At 42.3% G+C, this 19,801-nt stretch overlaps 1 protein-coding gene across 1 annotated transcript in view; it reads right to left on the bottom strand.

Moving 5' to 3' along the window:
* Nucleotides 1-1,992, bottom strand: part of TMEM131 (transmembrane protein 131) — a 229,943-nt gene extending 227,951 nt beyond the window's left edge. The window contains exon 1 of the mRNA XM_072742147.1: nucleotides 1,341-1,992. Coding sequence (XP_072598248.1) covers nucleotides 1,341-1,527 — 187 coding nt within the window. The 5' untranslated portion in view covers nucleotides 1,528-1,992. The remainder of the gene's footprint in view (nucleotides 1-1,340) is intronic.
* Nucleotides 1,993-19,801: the final 17,809 nt, after the last annotated feature.

The raw sequence follows: 19,801 nt of genomic DNA, 5'->3' as shown, positions 1-19,801 counted from the left end.
CAATTCTCTGAATTATTTCCATCGATGTTCACCCAGATTAAGGCTGCTTACAATTAAATGAGAGAATGTAATGTGTGGAACAAAAATAAACAGTAAAGAGAGGCACATTTGTACTTTAACATGAACCTCAGTAACGACTGCCTTCAATAACGATAAGTGACTTAAGTCATAAAGCAGAACACCAACCCCAAAGTTACTGTGGCAAGACATTATTTTCTTGTAGTAGCAGTTCAGTGTGAAGTGGAAGCTAAACAAGTTTTGCTTAGCTTTTTTAAAAACCACTCACTTTTAGTTATTTCTTTGTGAAAGCTCAGTGACCACTCATTTCCCTAAGCTAAAAAAAAAAAAAAAAAAAAAAAAAACAGGTAGTGCCAACACAGCTAAATGCTGGTCCTCTAGATTACAAAATAATTTTTAACCCTGTAGAAGTACCAGTTTTACAGTCATTCGATACTAATGCGCTTAAAAAAAAAAAAAAGAAAGAAAGAAAAACACTGGGGTTCAGACCTTAGCTAAATTATAAAGGTCTGTACACTAGAAATGATATTTGTTTTTAAACTCTTCCATATTAAAGATGACAGCCCATCTTAACAACCTAAACTTACTAAAGAACTACACAGAACTGCATTATATAAACAGAACTGCTCGCTGAAAACAATCAATACTGCAAAGCGATCAAGGAGAGGGAAGCTGAAGAAACAAGAGTCCTCTCCCAGAAATGTTTGAACGAATTCAAAGTAAAATCTTGTGAGCTGTTTTGATCCCTTTCCACCAGTCTTGCGATGGAAATTTTTTTTATTACATTTTTCGGTGTGCACGCCGTTATTAAAACCACAACTAAAGGGGGGGGGGGAGGTAAGTGTCCTAAAATGGGACTATTGGCGGCGATCAAATCTAAACATACGGCCCTCCGACCCAGGGGGCCAAGTGGCAAGAAGATACGAGAATTCAGGAAGTTTTGAAATGGCAGTGACAGGAGTCAAGGGGGAGCGCGGGGGGAGGCAAGGGGAAGGAATCACGGAGAACAAGAGCAACTCCGTGCGGCCAACGCCGCGAGTTGGCATCGGAGCTGCAAGTTCCCGGCTCGGGACGGGGCTCGACCGAGCAACTTCGCGCCGCCCGCAGCTGCGCGCTCCGCCGCCCCCCGCGCCCCGCGCCCCGAGCCGAGCCCCGCGCCGAGCCCCGAGCCGAGCCCCGCGCCGAGCCCCGAGCCGAGCCCCGCGCCGAGCCCCGAGCGAGCCCTTCCTCCCTGCTCGCAGCCCGGCGGCCGCCTCCGCGAGGGCGCTGACAGCCGCGGGGCCGGGGCCGGGCCCGGGAGATGCCGGCTGGCTGACACCCACCTTCCTTCTCGGCCCGCGCCGCGGCCACTACGAGGCTCAGCACCAGGTGCAGCGCTCCCAGTAGGCCGGCGGCCGCGCTCCGGGGGCCCCCGCCGCGGCGGGCCGCGGGCTCCACACCGGCCCCTGCGGACGTGGAGGCGGCGGCGGCGGCGGCTCCTGCTGCTCCTCCTCCAGCCCGCTTCCCCATCCCTGCCGGCCGGGGCCCGCCGCGCTCGACGTCCGGCGCGGCCCTTCTCGGCGAGGCGGCGGCAGCGGCGGCGCGGGAGCCGTGGTCCGGGCTCTGGCCGCGGCGCCGGGGGCGAGAGTGGTTCCGGGCCCAGGGCTCGGGCTCCGGGCGTGGGTCTGGGTCCGTGCGTGCGTGTGAGCGAGAGTGTCAGTCACGGCCTCGGCCTCGGCATCGCCTACGAAGAGTCGAAGCAGAGAGGCCACGGGTCAAGCACGGCGGGCGGCCATACTGGAAACGGGCACGGGCCGCGGGCTCCGGGCGCTGGCCTGCGAGGGGCGGGGCGCGGCCCTGGGCACCGCCCCCGCCGTGCCGTCACCTAGGGGGCCAGCCGGCCGGTCTGTCTGGCCCGGAGTCCGTGGGTTCGAATTTCTTGTCCCGCTCTCGGAGGCCCACGGCGTCGCCGGCCGGGCAGGGCGCGGGCAGGACAACCCCAGCCTGTCACCGCTGCCCCGCGTTGGAGGAGGAGGGAGGCAGGCCCGGGCCCAGCCGCCAGGACTTATGATGGCGGCTCACGCTTCGCAGAGGCGGTGACGGCAGTCACGTGGAGACAGGGAAGGCCGTGCCGCGCAGCCGCCTTGGGGCGTGGGCGGGGCCGGAGGAGCTGCGGGGCGCTGGGGGAGGCTGGTCCGCTGCTCTAACGCGGGAACTGGCCCCTTGCGCTTGCATCTCCGCTAGTGCAGTGCGAGAGCCTTCCAGAGCACTGAGGACGCCTCCGGACCTCGAGGCCCCGCGCGGAAAATCCACTCCAGTGACTCCTCTTGGTCTCACCTCCGCCTTTCGGCCGTCTGAGGACACGCCTGGCCTGACTCCGTTCCTGGTGGCGCTGCTTTGAGCCCTGGGACCTGCTCCATTCATCGGAATATCCTCAAGACACAGTACCCAGAAGCGCTTAATGGGATCGTCTCGCTCTTGGAATTGTGCCTGCTTTGCTGCGGGAAAACCCTTTGCTGTGTGACCCTGGACGGAGAGGGCAGATGGTTCTTTAGGAAAGTGCCCAGTGGCTCTGCTGCCTTTCTGCGTCTTGAAATAATTCTTGAGACGCTGTATACAGCTAATTCCTGCAAGGCCCAAATCTAACGCCTTCTTTGGTCTTCAGGAAGCCTTCTCAAGCCTTTTTCCACCTGAGGCCGAGGTTCTTGGTGGCCGTGGCTATTCCCCACACAATTTAAGTTCCTTGAGAGTCCCTCATTACTTGTCTTTCATAACTTTCCCTAACTCCTAACTTGGTAACAGTCTTAGTGACTTCCCCTAATTCCAGAGCCATTTGCTTATGCTTAGCAGTATTGGTTGAGTGAGTCCACATGTCTTTAAGGCCACGTTCACCCCAATATGTCTGAGAACTATAAAGGAAAATAAGATTTCACAAAGACTTACAAAAGGAGCTCAAAGTGCTACCCTATGCAGTAGTCGTCTTTGTCAAGCAAACGCTTAAACTTGTGATTTGTGAATATATTTTTAATAGCCTTACCTCCAATGATTTTGAAAAGCAAATTCCTCTTCCTGAGTATTAGTGTTAAAATTGAGTAATCAAATCTTGTCCTTGATGTAATGAAGTCGGAATAATTATCTCTAACTTGGATCTTCTGTACTTGTGTATGTAAAGAAAGAAGGCTTTTTAACTCCCTAAAGAAATCAAGCTCAAGGAAAAGTAACTGAGTGCCTTAGCTGGATCTAAGTTTACCTTCCAACGTGCCGCACAGAGTTGGCAACCCCGCCCCCATTACCGAGTTCAGGGCAGACAAGCCTCTCCAACTATGAAATGCTCAGGTTCTCTTACACAGGAATCAACCACATCCTCTGATTAGCCTGAGGCTCAAGAGCCACATGGGAAATAACTTGCATATGTCTATAATTGGAGCTTAGACATAATACAGACATGTTTGATCAGAGGCCAATTTCCCATGAAGCTAATGAAGCTTAAGTTTTAGGGCTTCTCTCTTGCACAGGTTCCTTCCAAAGCCTTCCACCTAACTGTGTATTTATAAGCTTTAATCTTGTTCTTAACGGTTAAGGTGATAATGGAAATTTGTTTCCCAGAAAGGACAAGAAGACTGCTGGGATAATAATAATGATAATAGAAGGAGGACTTAACCAGACAGCTTGGTAAACTGTTGAACACCTGAAGTTGAGCCATCAACCCATTATCCCCTCTCTCCCAACACTCATGTGCCTTGGGAAGGAGAAACTATGAGTTAAAACAACTATCACCAAGGACCCTTCTGAAGTTTTTGATTAGCTCCGGACCTCCCTTCTTCCCTTTGAGGAATTAGAGAGACCTGAGCATTTGGCAGATGGAGGCAGGCTATTCATCTGGCAAAATTAAGGAAAATCTACTAAATCAGCGGTTCTCAATGTGCCATCCCCAGACCAGCAGCATCTGCATCACCTGAGAACTTGAGGGCCACCAATCTGTTTTAGCAAGCCACCTGACTGATTTTAGTATATGCTGGAGTTTGAAAACTTGATATAAGCCAGGAACTGGGATCCCTGGGTGGCGCAGCGGTTTGGCGCCTGCCTTTGGCCCAGGGCGCGATCCTGGAGACCCGGGATCGAATCCCACGTCGGGCTCCCGGTGCGTGGAGCCTGCTTCTCCCTCTGCCTGTGTCTCTATCTCTCTGTGACTATCATAAATAAATAAAAATTTAAAAAAAATATTTTTAAGCCAGGAACTATAGGTTGTTGGAACTCCTCATCTTTTACTTGCTTTGCTCTCTAGCTAGATTAGTTAACTACTATTGGAAGCAGCGTTAAAAGGGACTCAGATGAATTTGGACTTCAATCCCAGTTCTGCCTTTATGATGATAGGCAAATTACTCAACTTTTCTAGCCTCACTTTTCTCTTGGGTAAAATGATACCTAATAAATTTGGGGAGATTAAGCAACATATAGACTATGTCTGGCACATAGTAGATTGTCAAACGTAGCTACTGAGTACTTATTTTTTCAAAACACCATATTAGGCACGGTGACAGTTCAAAGATCATTGATTTATACTCCCACTTCATTCACAAAATATTTAAGGAGGCTTACAAGAATAATTTCATTTAATACAAATATATTTGAATTAAAATTCAAAACCAAAAGGAGAAAACACTGTTGGAAGTCCCCACAGCTCAACCTCACTGGCTCCCTAGTTTTCTGCATGTGGTCTACTGGTGTTGGACACTATCTATGCTCTTTCAAGTCCCAACCACCAGACCTCGCTGTGTCTATTGCTGGTCCCACCCTGGCATCTCATAGACCTCTTCAACTCACATGAACTCCTAATCTCCCCCAGTGCCCTTTATTCACAGCTTTTCCTATCTCCAGGGCAACTGCAACTATCTAGTTGCATAGGCCATAAACCTAAGAGTTATTCTTTAGTCATCGCTATGTACATCCAGAATCTAGCCACTTCTCGTCACCTTCATGTCACACTCTGGCATGAATCGCACCGTCTTCTGCCAGAAATTCTGCAAGGACTTAGTAACAGTTTCCCATTTCCAACTACTTTTACGGTAAAAGGCATTCACTCACAGCACCTGCCTAGTGGAATGCTGTGTTATACTTCAACGGGTTCAAGTCAATGGAAGCTGATAAAGGACTATGAACTTTGAGTGACCCCTAGGCCAGACCCTTATTAGACCTGACTGAAAACTTGTTCCTGTCTAGTGAACAAAGGGCCTTGTTTTATCTAACACTGTTCTTTCCTACCCAGAGTCCTTGTTTTCTGTCCTTGACTAGCATAACCACCTTGAACCTCCTTCCCTCTCTAGCACTTAAAAAACTCTGACTCTTCCTACTTTATGAATTATTTATTCAGTGAATTTTTTCACTGGTGTATTTTCTTGCCTGACAAGCATATAGATTCAGGTTTGATTTTTCTTTCTTTTCATTCTGGTGCTCTTTGCTTTATATTTTGATATAAACTTGCACCCTTATTGTCAACACAGTAGCCAGAATGACCCATTTAAAACATAAGACATCTCATCCCTCCTACAGTGGCTCTCATCTTAAGGTAAAACCAAGTCTCTTATGATGACCCACATGGCTGTATATGATCTGGCTCCCTGTGATCCTTGACTTCCAGGGTCAATCTGTTTCAGCTCAATCACCACTGTTTTGTTCCTCAAACCTATCACAGATGCTTTTCTGCTCCAGGGTCTATGCCCTAGCTCTTCCCCCTGTCTGAGTGCTTTCTTCTCCAGTTCTCTACTTGACTCAACTCTCTCACCTCCCTTCAGGCTTGAGTCAGTTACCACCTTCTCCACGAAGCATACTCTGATTACCATTGTTAATAGTGCAATTCAACATGCCTACCCCCAAGTCCTAATCCTCCTTACTCTGTGCTTATTTTCTCTTTTTCCCATAAAAGTTATCACTTTAATCCTATATAATTTATTTACTCATTATGTATTGCCATTATCTGTCTTTCACCCCCATGTGTTTTGTTCACTAGTGCATCCCATGCTTCTAGAATGTATTAAGCACTTACACTTAAAGAGTGAATGGATGGATGGGTGGATGGAAGGATAAATTAATAGAGCCAATAGATAAAGAACAGTAAGACATAGTCCTTCCACTCCATGGAACTTAGAATCCAGCAGATAAGATAGACAAGTACACAATATAATAGGAGGGAGTGAACCAAAGGAGAGAAGAGAGAGTTCAGGCAACACGGGGTTCTACCAATTCCTTTATGTTTCCAGCCTTTTCAACATCTTCAACTGATTTTTGTTTGTTTTTAGTTCTATGTTTCTTTCATCTAATTCAGAGTATGAATAAAGCCAGAGCAATCAGGTAAATAAGAAGAAAGGTAGCATGTTGACAGTCTTCTACAATATACAGAGTGATCTCTTTATTTTTTTTAAAAGACTTTATTTATTTATTCACGAGAGATACTGAGAGAGGCAGAGATAGAGAAGCAGGCTCCCTGCAGGGAGCCCGACGTGAGACTGGATTCTGGGTCTCCAGGATCATGCCCTGGGCCAAAGACGGCGCCAAACCCCTGAGCCACCCAGGCATCTGATCTCTTCATTTTGTCTGCTGTGTACCTTATTCCTTGTGAGGTTTCTCTTGGTGGTGTTCTTTTAATAAAGAATCAACTCACAAAGCCCCTGGTTTAAGTCTGCTCGACTTACGAGATAAGTCGTTGCAACCTAGGGTAGGGGAAGTAAACAAAGAGCTTAATGCTATGGGTTGAGGATAATGATTTATGAGGTGGTGAGCTGAATTCACTATCTCTGTGGACCCCATTGTATATGAAGCTCTTTACCCATATATTCCTCAAGACCAGATTCCTTTGCAGTTTCCAAATTCACATGAACTAAGGAAGGCAATAACCACTATCACATATACACCTCTACTAACCACATCTTGATTTCAATGCTAGAATTTACTATAGTTTTGTTTAATATGTTCCTTCCAAACTGACACATTTTCTAAGCCTATATTATCTTTCTAGCATTTGTAAGAACTATTTTTCATGGTAAACATCCTAATTTGAGATAAATGAAAAATTTCAGTCCGCCATTCAAATTCTCCACATGTTCCAATATCTGTTCAAACTTTTCTCTCCTAGAAGACTTATTAATCTTATGACTTTTTGAACTATTTCATGTGGTCTTTCCAGTAAAAGGAAAGAGATAGTATTCTTGAGGACAGAGGATACCTCAGTATTATTCTTTTTCCTCCCACCTCCCCTACTGTTGTCTTCTCTCATACTCAATAAGTACTTTGAAATAGCATTTTTGGCTGCCCTGAGTTCCCAAACTGTCCTAAACACCATTATTAGAAAGACCTACTTCAACTATCATTCAGTTGTGCTTAAAAATGTCACCATTTGGTGGTAATTAGCAGCCTTGAAAAGCCATTCGGGGGCAGGGGGGATGACATTGAACAATGTGTTGAGGGATTTATGTGTTCCTACCTCTCCCTATTATTTAACTGTTTGTAACTGTAAAAATTCTGGGAATATTCAGTAAAGACAAGGACCAACATGTTCAAGAGCTCAGGTGGAGATCAGAAATGATGAAAAACAGAACTGAAGCAATACTGTACCAGAGTAAAATAATGACATCTGCTGAGATGTGCTATAGGAGAGACACAATTTTCTCTGCCAAGTCTAGTGTGAGTTCTGCAAATGAGGAATTAAGAATTGGCCACTATGTGTGGAGCCTATAATGGCAGTCTGAGAGCTGTTATCATAGCTAATACACACACATACTTGTGTAGTGTTTTCTGTAAAGTGAATTCTACATTCTCTAAACATTATGGCATTAATTTCTGGTATTTTAACCACAAGTTAATTTTTTTTGAGAGAGAGAGAGAGAGAGAAAGAGAGTGCCTGCACGCACACACGCAAGGTAAATAGAATGCAGGGAGAAGCAGATGGAGACAGAGAAAGAGAATCTTAAGTAGGCTCTACACCTTGTGCAGAGCTGACTTGGGGCTGGATCCCATGACCCTGGATCATGACCTGAGCTGAAATCAAGAGTTGGATGCTTAACCGACTGAACACCAAGGTGCCCCCAAATTTTGTATTTTAAGTCTGGCATTTTCAAACCATGTGACATGGCTGGTAAAATGTCTTTATGACCACAAATTAACAAGTCTTTGAATTATTCTTAAAGAAAAGTGTCATCAAAGAAACTGCAAGTGCTCAAGAGTAATATTTGTGTTTCGGAGTTAGTCTACATTATGGTTAACATCTGTATTTTGTCATTAAGGTTTGATGCTTTTAATCCCTTTGATAGTACACAGGCCAGGGAATATTAATAGCAGACTCCTTGATCTTCATAAAATATGTATTTTGTCAAACAACGGAAAATACAATTGCGAATAAGAGAACTTTTGTTGTTGTTGTAGAAAATATTGTTTTCTTTTTGGCAATGTGGTTTCACTTGTAAATAGCCTCACACCAAAAATCCATAGGATTTTAGAACAAGAAATGACTAAATATTTAGTTAAGGCTTTGGAAGTATCTCCTCCACATCCAACTATTGTTTGGCAAATTACTCAGCCTTTCTAAATCTGTTTCCACAGTTTCACGTTTTAAAAAATGGCAAAAAATAACTACTGATGGCTAGTTGTAAGGATTTAATAACTTCTGTGTTAACTGTCTTGCACCCGGCAAGTGCTCATTAATGTTCATGTTGTAATAATGATCATCATTCTAGAAAAAGAAACTGAGGCTCAGAAATGAAAAGACTTGTCCAAGATAAAGGCAGCGCAGAATTTCACTCTGTGTTTCATCTCTAGGTCCATTTTATTTAATATTTTATATGTCTACAATATTTAATTTGGCAGTGTTCTTATAATTTTTGTATTAATCTTATGATAATGCTAAAGGCTGAGGAATTAAAATTCTATTGCTCTTCCTAAGTGACAGCACAGATCAATCCAATAATATCATGAGGTGAATCAGGGCAGCCCGGGTGGCTCAGTGGTTTAGCGCTGCCTTTAGCCCAGGGCCTGATCCTGGAGACCGAAGATCGAGTCCCACATCGGGCTCCCTGCCTGGAGCCTGCTTCTCTCTCTCTCTCTCTCTCTCTCTCAATCTTTCTCTCTCTTTCATTAATAAATAAAATCTTTAAAAAAAAAAAAAAAAGAGAGAGGTGAATCAAATGATTCCTCAAGAGGACTCTCCGTAAAAGATTATTAGCCAAAGTTTGAACTTCCCTGAAAGTACAACTCAAACCTAAACTCTTTGTGCAGCCAAGGTAGGCCAAGTTATGATGTGATAACAACTCCAAATTTCAATGACTTAAAACAACAGACTTACATCTCTCTTCCACTACTTGTTGAAGCTGATGGAGTAAGCTGGGTCATTGTAGCAGAGTAAAAAGAGTGCTTTTGAGAGTCTCCTAATGGCAATTAAATCATTCGATGGAATTGATTTTCTTCCATCTACTCACAACACATTGGTCACATCAAGTCATATGGCTGCACCTCACTTCAAAGGACAGGGAAGTGTAATCCTGCCTCTGGCTGGAGGGAGAGAAGGCAGGACAATTTAATAGCCCTAATGACTACCACAGGCTTTAAATTATTTTCTCTTCCCCTTGGAAGATAAGAAACAGCAGCCTGAGAAAAGATGGTGGAAACTGGTTTCAGTTTCTCATGATTTATAAAGTAATACAGATTAGCCTTAACTTTTTACAATTTATTCTGTTGGTTTAATATATTTTTGTTTTAAATTTTTTATTTAAATTCCAGTTAATATACAGTGTAATAGGGCAGCCCCAGTGGCGCAGCGGTTTAGTGCCGCCTGCAGCCCAGGGCGTGATCTGGAGACCCTGGATCGAGTCCCACGTCAGGCTCTCTACATGGAGCCTGCTTCTCCCTCTGCCTGTGTCTCTGCCTCTCTCTCTCTCTGCATCTCTATGAATAATAAAAAAAAATTATAAAAAATATATACAGTGTAATATTAGTTTCAGGTGTACAATATACTGATTTAACACTTCCATATATCACCTGGTGTTCATCACGACAAGTGCCCTCCTTATTCCCCTTCCCTTCTTTCCCCCATCCCCCCACCCACCTCCCCTGGTAACCATCAGTTTGTTCTCTTTAGTCAGGAGTCTATTTCTTGGTTTGGCTCTCTCTTTTTTTCCCTATGATTGTTGGTTTTGTTTCATAAATTTCACATGTGAGTGAAATCATATGGTATTTGTTTTTCTCTGACATTTTGCTTAGCATTATACTTTCTACTCCATCTACATCATTGAAAATGGCAAGATTTCATCCTTTTTATGACTGAGTAATATTCCATATTATATATATATTACATCTTCTTTACTTCTTCATCAGTTGATAGACATTTGGGCTCTTTCCATAATTTGGGTATTGTAGATAATGCTGCTGTGAATGCTGGGTACATGTATTCCTTCAAATTAGTATTTTTGTGTTCTTTGGATAAATACCTAGTAGTGCAATTGCTGAATCAAAAGGTAGTTCAATTTTTAACTTTTTGGGGAGCCTCCATACTGCTTTCTAGGATGGCTGCACCAGTTTACATCCCCACCAACAGTGTAAGAGGGTTCCCCTTTCTTCGCATTATCTCCAACATCTGTTTTTTCTTATGTTGCTGATTTTAGCCATTCTGACAGGTGTGAGGTGTTATCTCATGGTAGTTTTGATTTGTATTTCCCTGATGATGAATGATATTTACTATCTTTTCATGTGGTTGTTGTACATGTCTATGTCTTCTTTAAGAAAAAGTGTATTCATGTCTTTTGCCCATTTTTTAATTGGATTATTTGTTTTTTGGGGTGCTGAGTTTATAAGCTCTTTTTAGATTTTGGATACTAACCCTTTTTTCAGATATGTCATTTGCAAATATCTTCTCACATCCCATAGGTTGCCTTTTAGTTTTGTTGATTATTTCCTTCAGTGTGCAGAAGCTTTTTATTTTGATGAAGTCCCAATAGGCCATTTTTGCTTTTGTTTCTCCTGCCTCAGGAGACATTTCTAGAAAAAATACGCCACAGCTGATGTCAAAGAGGTCTATGTTCTCCTTTACGATTTCTATGGTTTTCTGTCTTCCTCAGGAGACATTTCTAGAAAAAATACGCCACAGCTGATGTCAAAGAGGTCTATGTTCTCCTTTACGATTTCTATGGTTTTCTGTCTCCATTTAGGTCTTTTATCCATTTTGAATTTATTTTTTGTGTACGGTATAAGAGAGTGGTCCAGTTTCATTCTTTTGCATGTTGCTGTCCAGTTTTCCCAAAACCATTTGTTGAAGAAACTGTCTTTTCCATTAGATATTCTTTCCTGGTTTGTCAAAAATTAATTGATCATATAGTTGTGGGTTCATTTCTGGGTTTTCTATTTTGTTCTATTGATCTATGTGTCTATTTTTATGCCAGAACCACACTGTCTCAATCTCTACAGCTTTGTAATACAGTTTGAAATCTCGTTTGATATATTTGAATGTAGTCACTGATGAACTCCAAAAGAAGTTGGAGAGAATTTAAATTTTAATTTTTAGAGTTTGTACATTAAAAAAAGTATTCAAGGCAATACTTGAATGCTGGCCGAATTTTTGATGAAGCATTGTTAATTGGTGTGATCGTGGTTATTATGGATTTTTTTAAAAAAGACTTTATCTTTTAGAAATATATACTGAAATATTTATGAATGAAATGATATGATGGGATTTGCTTCAAAATAATCTACAAGGAAAAGGGGGGCATAGGGTAGGGTTACAAATGAAAGAAGATTAGTCATGAGTTGATTATTATTGAAGCCAGGCAACCAGCACATGGAGGTTCACTATCCCAGTCTCTCCACTTTTAGGTATGCTTGGAATTTTCCATAATAAAAAGTTTTTAAAAAGCAGCAATACACCGTCAGCTACTTCAGCCCGAGATCTAGCTTTTCTAGTTTAGCTAACAAGAGATCCCAGACCATCACTGGTGTTGGTGGGGCCTGGCCTAGAAAATCAAATCATTAAGCTTCATCCAAAGTATTTGTGCACTTGCCAAACATTTGGAACAACCAAAGTTGGCCCAAGGTGGCAGCAGATAATGCCCACACCTTGTAGTATCTGGCAGGACCTCAGAACCACCTACTGTTGCCTACTAAAGAGGCTGAGTGCTCAGGCCTAAGGCCATGATTGTTTGTCTAGTTCAACATGTAAGACTCAAGTCCAACTCTGAGCTAAACTCCTCTTCTCAGATTACTCTTTAAGTAAAGACAGGACTCTAAAGTTGCTTTGATCATTAATGCAATGCACATAGACCATTGACATCTCTGAGGTATGTAGAAATGTGTGGGACATGAGCTTGGGCCACAAACAGACCTGAGACGTGACATAAGGGTTAGTTCAAATGCTCCACCCTGTTTCCTAAGGCCCCATCAAAGTTCTTCTCCCCTGAGCCAGTCCACTGTCAGTCAGCTCTAGTCACTGCCTCCTTGTTCTTAATGGAGGAGCTGGTTGTAAGCATCATCAGGCTGACACCTGGTACATAGTACATCCTCCCTCTCTCAGCATGGCTCCCTTGCCTTGCCCACAGTTATGGATCTCTGTCACATGAATTTATTTTTCATGATCTTGCTTTCCCTGCCATAGGTGATTGGCAATGGACTCCTATCCAGCCTGGTCCAATCTGATACTCTTGAAAATTTCACTAAGAGATCTGGACATTGAGGGTGAATTCTGAGTTATGAAAATAGCAGAGCTTACATATGACCATCTCTAAACTTTTGCTGCAGGATCCTTAGAACTGTCTTGAGTCCTACAGTCCAGAGGACTGGTCATTTAACATTTGACAGATGCCATGAAATAATCCAGTATGACTACATATGTCTGTATGTAGGACTAAGTTCCCTTTCTTTGTTGAGTGCCTTGAGGGTGTGGTGGGAAGGCTCTAAGATGGCCTCCAATTATCTCCATGTTCTGTTAATCACAGTTTTCTGTAAACCACACCCCCGCCCCCACCTGGAGTGTGGGCCGAATCCAATAACACTTCTAATGAAGAGAATATGGCAAGAGTGATGTGATTATACTTTAAGATTAGGTTACAAAAATCTCTCTGTCCCCTCTGGGAGAAGAAAGCAGTGCTGCTGTTAATATCTGTATGGAAGAGCCCACTAGGCAAAGCCATAGCCCACAACCAGCAGGGACCTGAGGCTGGTCAAAGCTCCATGAGTACATTTGGAGAGTAACTGGGAGCCTTGTGATGACTAGGACTACAGGCCAGACTGACACTTCATTTATAGACTTGTGAGAAACCAAGCCAGAATAACCTAAGTAAGCTATCCCCAGATCATTGATAATAAGTGTTCATTGTTTTAAACTTCTTAGTTTGAGGTAATTTGTTACACAGCAACAGGTAGCTAATACAAGGGGTTATGAATAATCAAAATGAAAAGGAAATCTTAAAAACTGATAAAAATGAAAGGAAAATTAGCCTAATCCAAAATTATGGTGCTGGTTTTAATACTCCTTTTTCAGTATTTAATAAAAAAGGTATACAAAAATCATAAAAACAAAGAGGATTTCTGTAACACTTTCCAGCAATTTGACCTGATTGATGTTTATGGAACACTTTACCTGTGAGCAGAACACAACACCTTTTCAAGTGTAGATGAGTTCATTAAGATACACCATCTGCTAGGCTGTGAAACAGTCCTTGATAAGTTTATCAGGACTCAAATCACTGCATATGTTCTTTAACCACAATGGAATTAAAATAGAAATAAATATTAGAAAGACATCAAGAAAGTGAAAATTCTCACATATTTGGAAATTAAACACTTTAAATAATGCACTTGTCAAAGAATAAAATCACAGGAGAAATAAGAACGTGTTTTTGACTCAGGGATAATGAAGATCTGACATAATAAAATGTGTGGGATGAAGCATAAGCATCGCTTATGGGGGAAAAGGATAACTGTAATACCTACACTAGAAAAGAAGGAAAGTTTAAAATAAATAATGTAAGTTTCTGCTTATAAAACCAAAAAATTATGCTCAGATATATAGAAAGAAAGAAACAATAAAAATAGGAGTGAAAATTAATGAAATAGAAAATAGGCAAAAAATAGAGAAAAGCAAATAGTCCAAAAAAATTGGTGGTTGAAGGATAATTTTTCTGGCCTCCTGCTTCACTCACTCTTTCATTTTGGAGCTTGTTTTGACTATTAGACATGATGCTCAGCTCTGTCCTCATGACTAAGACTTCAGCTCCTATATCCTGTATCCACTCTAATTAGTTTAAACTGGAAGGGGGATCCCTGGGTGGCGCAGCGGTTTAGCGCCTACCTTTGGCCCAGGGCGCGATCCTGGAGACCCGGGATCGAATCCCACATCAGGCTCCCGGTGCATGGAGCCTGCTTCTCCCTCTGTCTATATCTCTGCCTCTCTCTCTCTCGCTCTCTCTCTCTCTCTGTCTCTCTCTCTCGCTCTCTCTGTGTGACTATCATAAAAAAAAAAAATTTAAACTGGAAGGAACTTATTAAGAGGCATTAGAAAAATCATTATGTCCTTAGAAGGGCTGAGATCTTAGGGACATTGTCCAAAACCTCCTCACACAACCAGCATGCTCCGGAAAATCTGACCCCAGAACCATCCTGCCTCTGTCTCCACCGCACCAGCAACATGGTGCCCAGGGACCTGTTTCCTCTTGCAGTTGGCTTCCAAATGGTTTCTCATACTGATTTCGTTTGATTGATGGAATCCAGTCAAATATCGGTACCCAAGTGGAAAGGGAGGCTAGGAAAGATAGGATCTGGCTTCTATAATTAAAGGTAACTTCACAATCTAGGAAATCATTCAAATATAGAGAAGGCATTTAAAAGATTTTAGAGGGCAGCCCGGATGGCCCAGCGGTTTAGTGCTGCCTTCAGCCTGGGGCGAGATCCTGGAGACCCAGGATCGAGTCCCACGTCGGGCTCCCTGCATGGAGCCTGCTTCTCCCTCTGCCTGTGTCTCTGCCTCTCTCTTCTCTCTCTCTCTCTGTGCCTCTCATGAATAAATAAAATAAAATCTTTTTAAAAAAATAAATAAATAAAAGATTTTATATAGGCACTAAAAACTGATGAATATCTTAACTTCCACTTAGTTCCCAACACATTAGGCTTCTCAGCTAAGACATTCTGTTGTCTACCTCCACCATTCCTCCATCATTACTGCTGACCAGGGAACTCTCTTTTGGAACACTTCTTTCCTGCTGTTTCCTTCTGTATGTGGTATACTTTCCTAGGGTTCTGTTCATGCATTAATTGAATGTCTATCAATTGAGCCCCTACTACATGCCACACACTGTGGTAGGCACTGAAGACACAGTGCTGAGCAATCAGCTCAGTTTATGACCTTGTAGATTCTCCCAGTATTCATTAGGACACTCCTATGGAAGGTGAGATAAACTGACACAAGCCAGATTAGCCAGAAAGGTAGATGCTATAATTAAAAAAATTAAAAGAGTCTCATGGGCCCCCAAGGACGGGACTATGGGTGGGTTTCAGAAAGTATTTTGGAAAGAACATCTCTGAGAACACTTGCCTCTATGTACATCTCATCTGTTTCATTCCTATTGCTGAAGATGTGTGTTCTCTATCATTCCATTCCTATGACATGAAACATGTGGGCTGCAGTGTCTGCTCAAAACACAGAACAGACAGAACCAGAATTTCAGATTATTTGCCAATTCGCAGGAAGGAGAAGTAGATGCGTTTGGGGGGTTGGTGTGGGGGGCAGGTGTAGCATTTCAGGATATTTAAGGCCATTGGGGGGGCTCTTCCACTCCTGGTAAGAAGGGCAGCAAAGGTAACAGTGAGCTGGGCTGATACTCTCAAATATTATACCACTTTGCCCAAGTTGCACAAGTAGGAATGTGATAGTACTTGCACTTATTGATAAAGGCTGTGAAGTAGCAGACATTCACCCTGACTTGGGCTCATCATGACTTCATAGAAAAATCTGGAGTCAAAGACAAGCACTAAAAGCAGCAAAGGTAATTTAACTGTGACTCAAATCTTTGCTCTAGTTGTCCTATGATCTGATATACCACTACCATCAAAGTGATTGTCATTGTCACCTGGCACCCAATTTCTGGCACCGACACCCTACAGCCACCAGTGTTCAAAGGCACGTAAGAATGCCCATGTAAAATGTTTTTCGTTGATTAAAAATAAAATCTTAGTCTTGGAAATCCATAATTTTTAAAGTTACCATTAAAATATTCTTTATATTTGTTCTCAAACAGATCATTTCTCTTTTTAAAAAAGATTTTATTTATTTATTTGAGAGAGAGAGAGAGAGAGAGATCAGAGATAGCGACAGAGAGCAGGAGTGGGGAGGAACACTGAGCAGGGACTGCCATGTGAGAGGCTCAATCCCAGGACCTTGGGATCATGACTCTAGCAGCAGGAGACACTTAATGAACTGAGGCGCCCAGGCGCCCCTCAAACCATTTCTACCATAGAAAGAGGGAAGAGTCGGGCAGAGGAGGTGAAGGAAAAGCAAGGCTTCAAGGGAAGCAGGTGTAGCATACAGGGCTGCACAGTGGTAGGTGTCCTTGCAGGTGTGATGTCCCTAGGCCGGCCATGCTCAGCGGCAGAGAGAAGATCCTCACGTGGGTTCACCTCTTCCTCTGATTTCTGAAGTCAGGCTCACCCTTTTCCTGCCCTCGGGTTCTTTTGGGCTGTAATGCTTCCCTGGGAGTTTCATCTCCTGCTTCTCAGACCCAGGTTTGCAGTTTCCAGAAACAGTCTAGTAGACCTGCCCTGCCCCCATGTTCGTGGTCCCTGCAGAGCCTCGTCTTGGGCTATCACTAAATCTGTTTTTTAAATGCTAGTTTTCAAAAATCCATTTCCCCACAATTAAGTATAACTGTTTAGATAGACTGTTAAATAAATATGAAAACAAAAAATGTGATATAGTACCCTCCAGTGCCTATAAAGTAAATTTCAGATATATCCAACAGTGAAAGGTGAACAAAAGGAAAGTTATATTTCCTATGGATTTGGGGTGAAACTCTCAGAATACAGAGCAAAGGTGTTCCTGTCTTCCTACAACCTTCCAGGAATACAGAATAGGAGCAAATACAGGGAGTTTACTCTGTGTTGCTAGACATTGAGAATTATTTCAAAGCTTTTTTTGCCTCTTGATTACTTTTCTACCTATAGAAATTTTTATTTTAGTGGGAACTTGTGGAAGGATTGCAAATATTTTAGCATCTGTTTTCCCCTTACACTGAATTAGAATGTTTTATGTGGATCATTGTCATGAGAAAGTAAGGATTTAATTAAAATACTTAATAAACATATTCTAAAATTATTTTAAATTAGATTTATTCTTATTTCCCACTAAGGAGGTAAACAAAACTTATCTTAGAATAATAGATATTGTAAAATATATTGTTTAATTAGTGAATACCTTGACACATAAAATTGTAACCACTGGTCCTACATCGTGGTTAAGGCTTAGGATTGGGGCTCAGATTGCCTGCATTTTTTGTTTGCTTACTTTTTAACTTTAACTTTGAAATTATTGTATTCACATACAGGTGTAAGAAATAAAAACAGGAGAAATCCTGTGTACACTTAACTCGGTTTCCCCCAGTAGTAACATCTTGCAGAAGTATCATATACCGTCAAAATTTGGAAATTGCTATTGGAACAATCCAGAGTTTTTTCAGATTTCACCCATTTTAATGCATTTGTGTGTGTGTGTGTGTGTGTGTGTGTGTGTGTTTAATTCCATCCAATTTTATCACCTGAATAATTGTGTAACTACCCTCCCAATCAAGATTCTGCTCCACTACCACAAGGATCTCTCATATTGCTCTTTTTATCACTACAGTCCCCTCTCTCCCTAACCTTTGGTGGCCATTAATCTGCTCTCTATCTCTATAACTTTGTTATTTCAAGAATGTTTTGCTATTGGAATCATTTTTGGCATTGACTTTTTCCTCCTCAGCAGAATTCCCTTGAGATCTTCCCAAGTTTTAATCCTGGCTTCATGTCTTACTGGCTGTGTGATCTTGGGCAAGTTATTTAACTTCTCTGTCCCAATTTCCATTCAAACCAAGGTCCGCCTGATTCCAAACCCTCACGGTCTCCAGCTACACCATCTGCCTCTGACATGCAGTTGACGGGAGGCTTTTTTGGCTGTATCACAAGTTTCCCTATGGAACCCTGGAACGTGACTGGGACCATGGATTTTAAACCTCTCAACATTTCCAAACCAATATAGGGTAAGGAAAAATGCTATTGGGAAACACCAACTGGATATTGTAGGTATTTACATTTTTTAAAAATAGTCTTACTGTTTCACTAAGTGATTGTATGTATGTTCAAAGGTACATTGTTTTGAATGGAAGCCCATTTCTTCTGCTGCTAGTTTTTGTCTTTGGTCGTTTTCTCCTTTATCAGTGAAGATGTGCATCCAGGTAGCATTTACCTGGTTTTTAAAAGTCACTTGACGTAGCCTTAGATTACGACACAGCTCTGGGTATACTGCCAAGGGAACAGTCCCCCTACTGTGCCAGTTGGCTGATTATCTGTGGTTATATGTGTATAAAGCATTTTTATAAGTTCACAGAGCTCTCGGCTCAAATGTCAGCTCTACAGAGAGGCCTCCCTGACCACCTCTAAAATAGCATCTGCCTCCTGTCTTTCTTCATTCCTTTACCCTACTATATTTATCTTCAGAGCTCTTGCCACCACTTGACACATTATAAATTTATTTGTTTACTGTCTGTCTCTCACCTTCAGAATGCAATCTTCAGGAAAGAAGGAACTCGTATGCTCCCTGCTCTATTTTTGTTGCCTAATGTGGTCTCTGACACTATGACATTTTTGGAATGAACTAATGAAAGGCAGGAAGGAATGAGTGAGTTCTCCCATGGGTAGTAGAGGGAGGAAGGGGACAGTCTATCCCTGGAGAAATGGGAGGACAGATGTTAACTTGAGCATGAAGGAGTCAGGGTATGTCAGTGACCTCCACTGGAGTCACAGGGCAGAGATGAAAGGGTTCACAGAATGAAGGCAGGGACAGCCATAACAAAGGTAAGGAGAAGAAAACTCTGCAGCAGATCCCCGTCCACAAACTGGGGCACACAAGAAAAGCAACTTTATTTTTCTAAAACTTAACCCAATTCCTATTTTGGGTCTTGATGTTGACATGATGGAGGCACTTAGTAGCAGTAGAGTCACTGTCCTGTCCAACTTCTGCCCTGGGATTGGGTGGCGTGTTGACGTCATCTGCAGAGGGGTGAGAAATGCTACTGCCTGACTGTGTAGACTGGAGACACTGAGACCCATCCATGTTCTGAGCCTATCTCACCAGGGTTTCTCCTTCATCAGCTATTTCTGACTCACCCACTGGGTTCTGTTACAAGGAGGTCATTTCTCTACAGCTATGTTCTCTTTTTTAGCAATGCCCGTAATTTCTATTCTCAATTCCGCGGTAAGTTTTAGTTCTTCATTCTCATCCCTGCATAAAACTTTTCCTCCTATTCTCAAGTCTAAAGGTTTGGTAATAAAACGAGGTAATTTTGCCCAGAGAATCCTACAGTGCCCTTTCTCATCATGAATGTTAGAGAACATTTCCTAATTAAAACATCTCATTTATTTCAGTAGACATTCTTCTTAAATCAAGTACTCAGTTTCATTTAAATGATGGGTATTATATTACAGCTATATAGATTAATAAGGCATTAGTACTTGGGTTTCTTTTATTATAAATGAATTATTCATCTGAATAAAGTGTCTTTAAAAAACAATTTAAATATAATCATAATAC

This window comes from Vulpes vulpes, chromosome 16 (assembly GCF_048418805.1).
Source record: "Vulpes vulpes isolate BD-2025 chromosome 16, VulVul3, whole genome shotgun sequence".
In the NCBI taxonomy this organism is placed as follows: domain Eukaryota; kingdom Metazoa; phylum Chordata; class Mammalia; order Carnivora; family Canidae; genus Vulpes; species Vulpes vulpes.
This window is presented reverse-complemented; position numbering and strand designations above follow the sequence as displayed.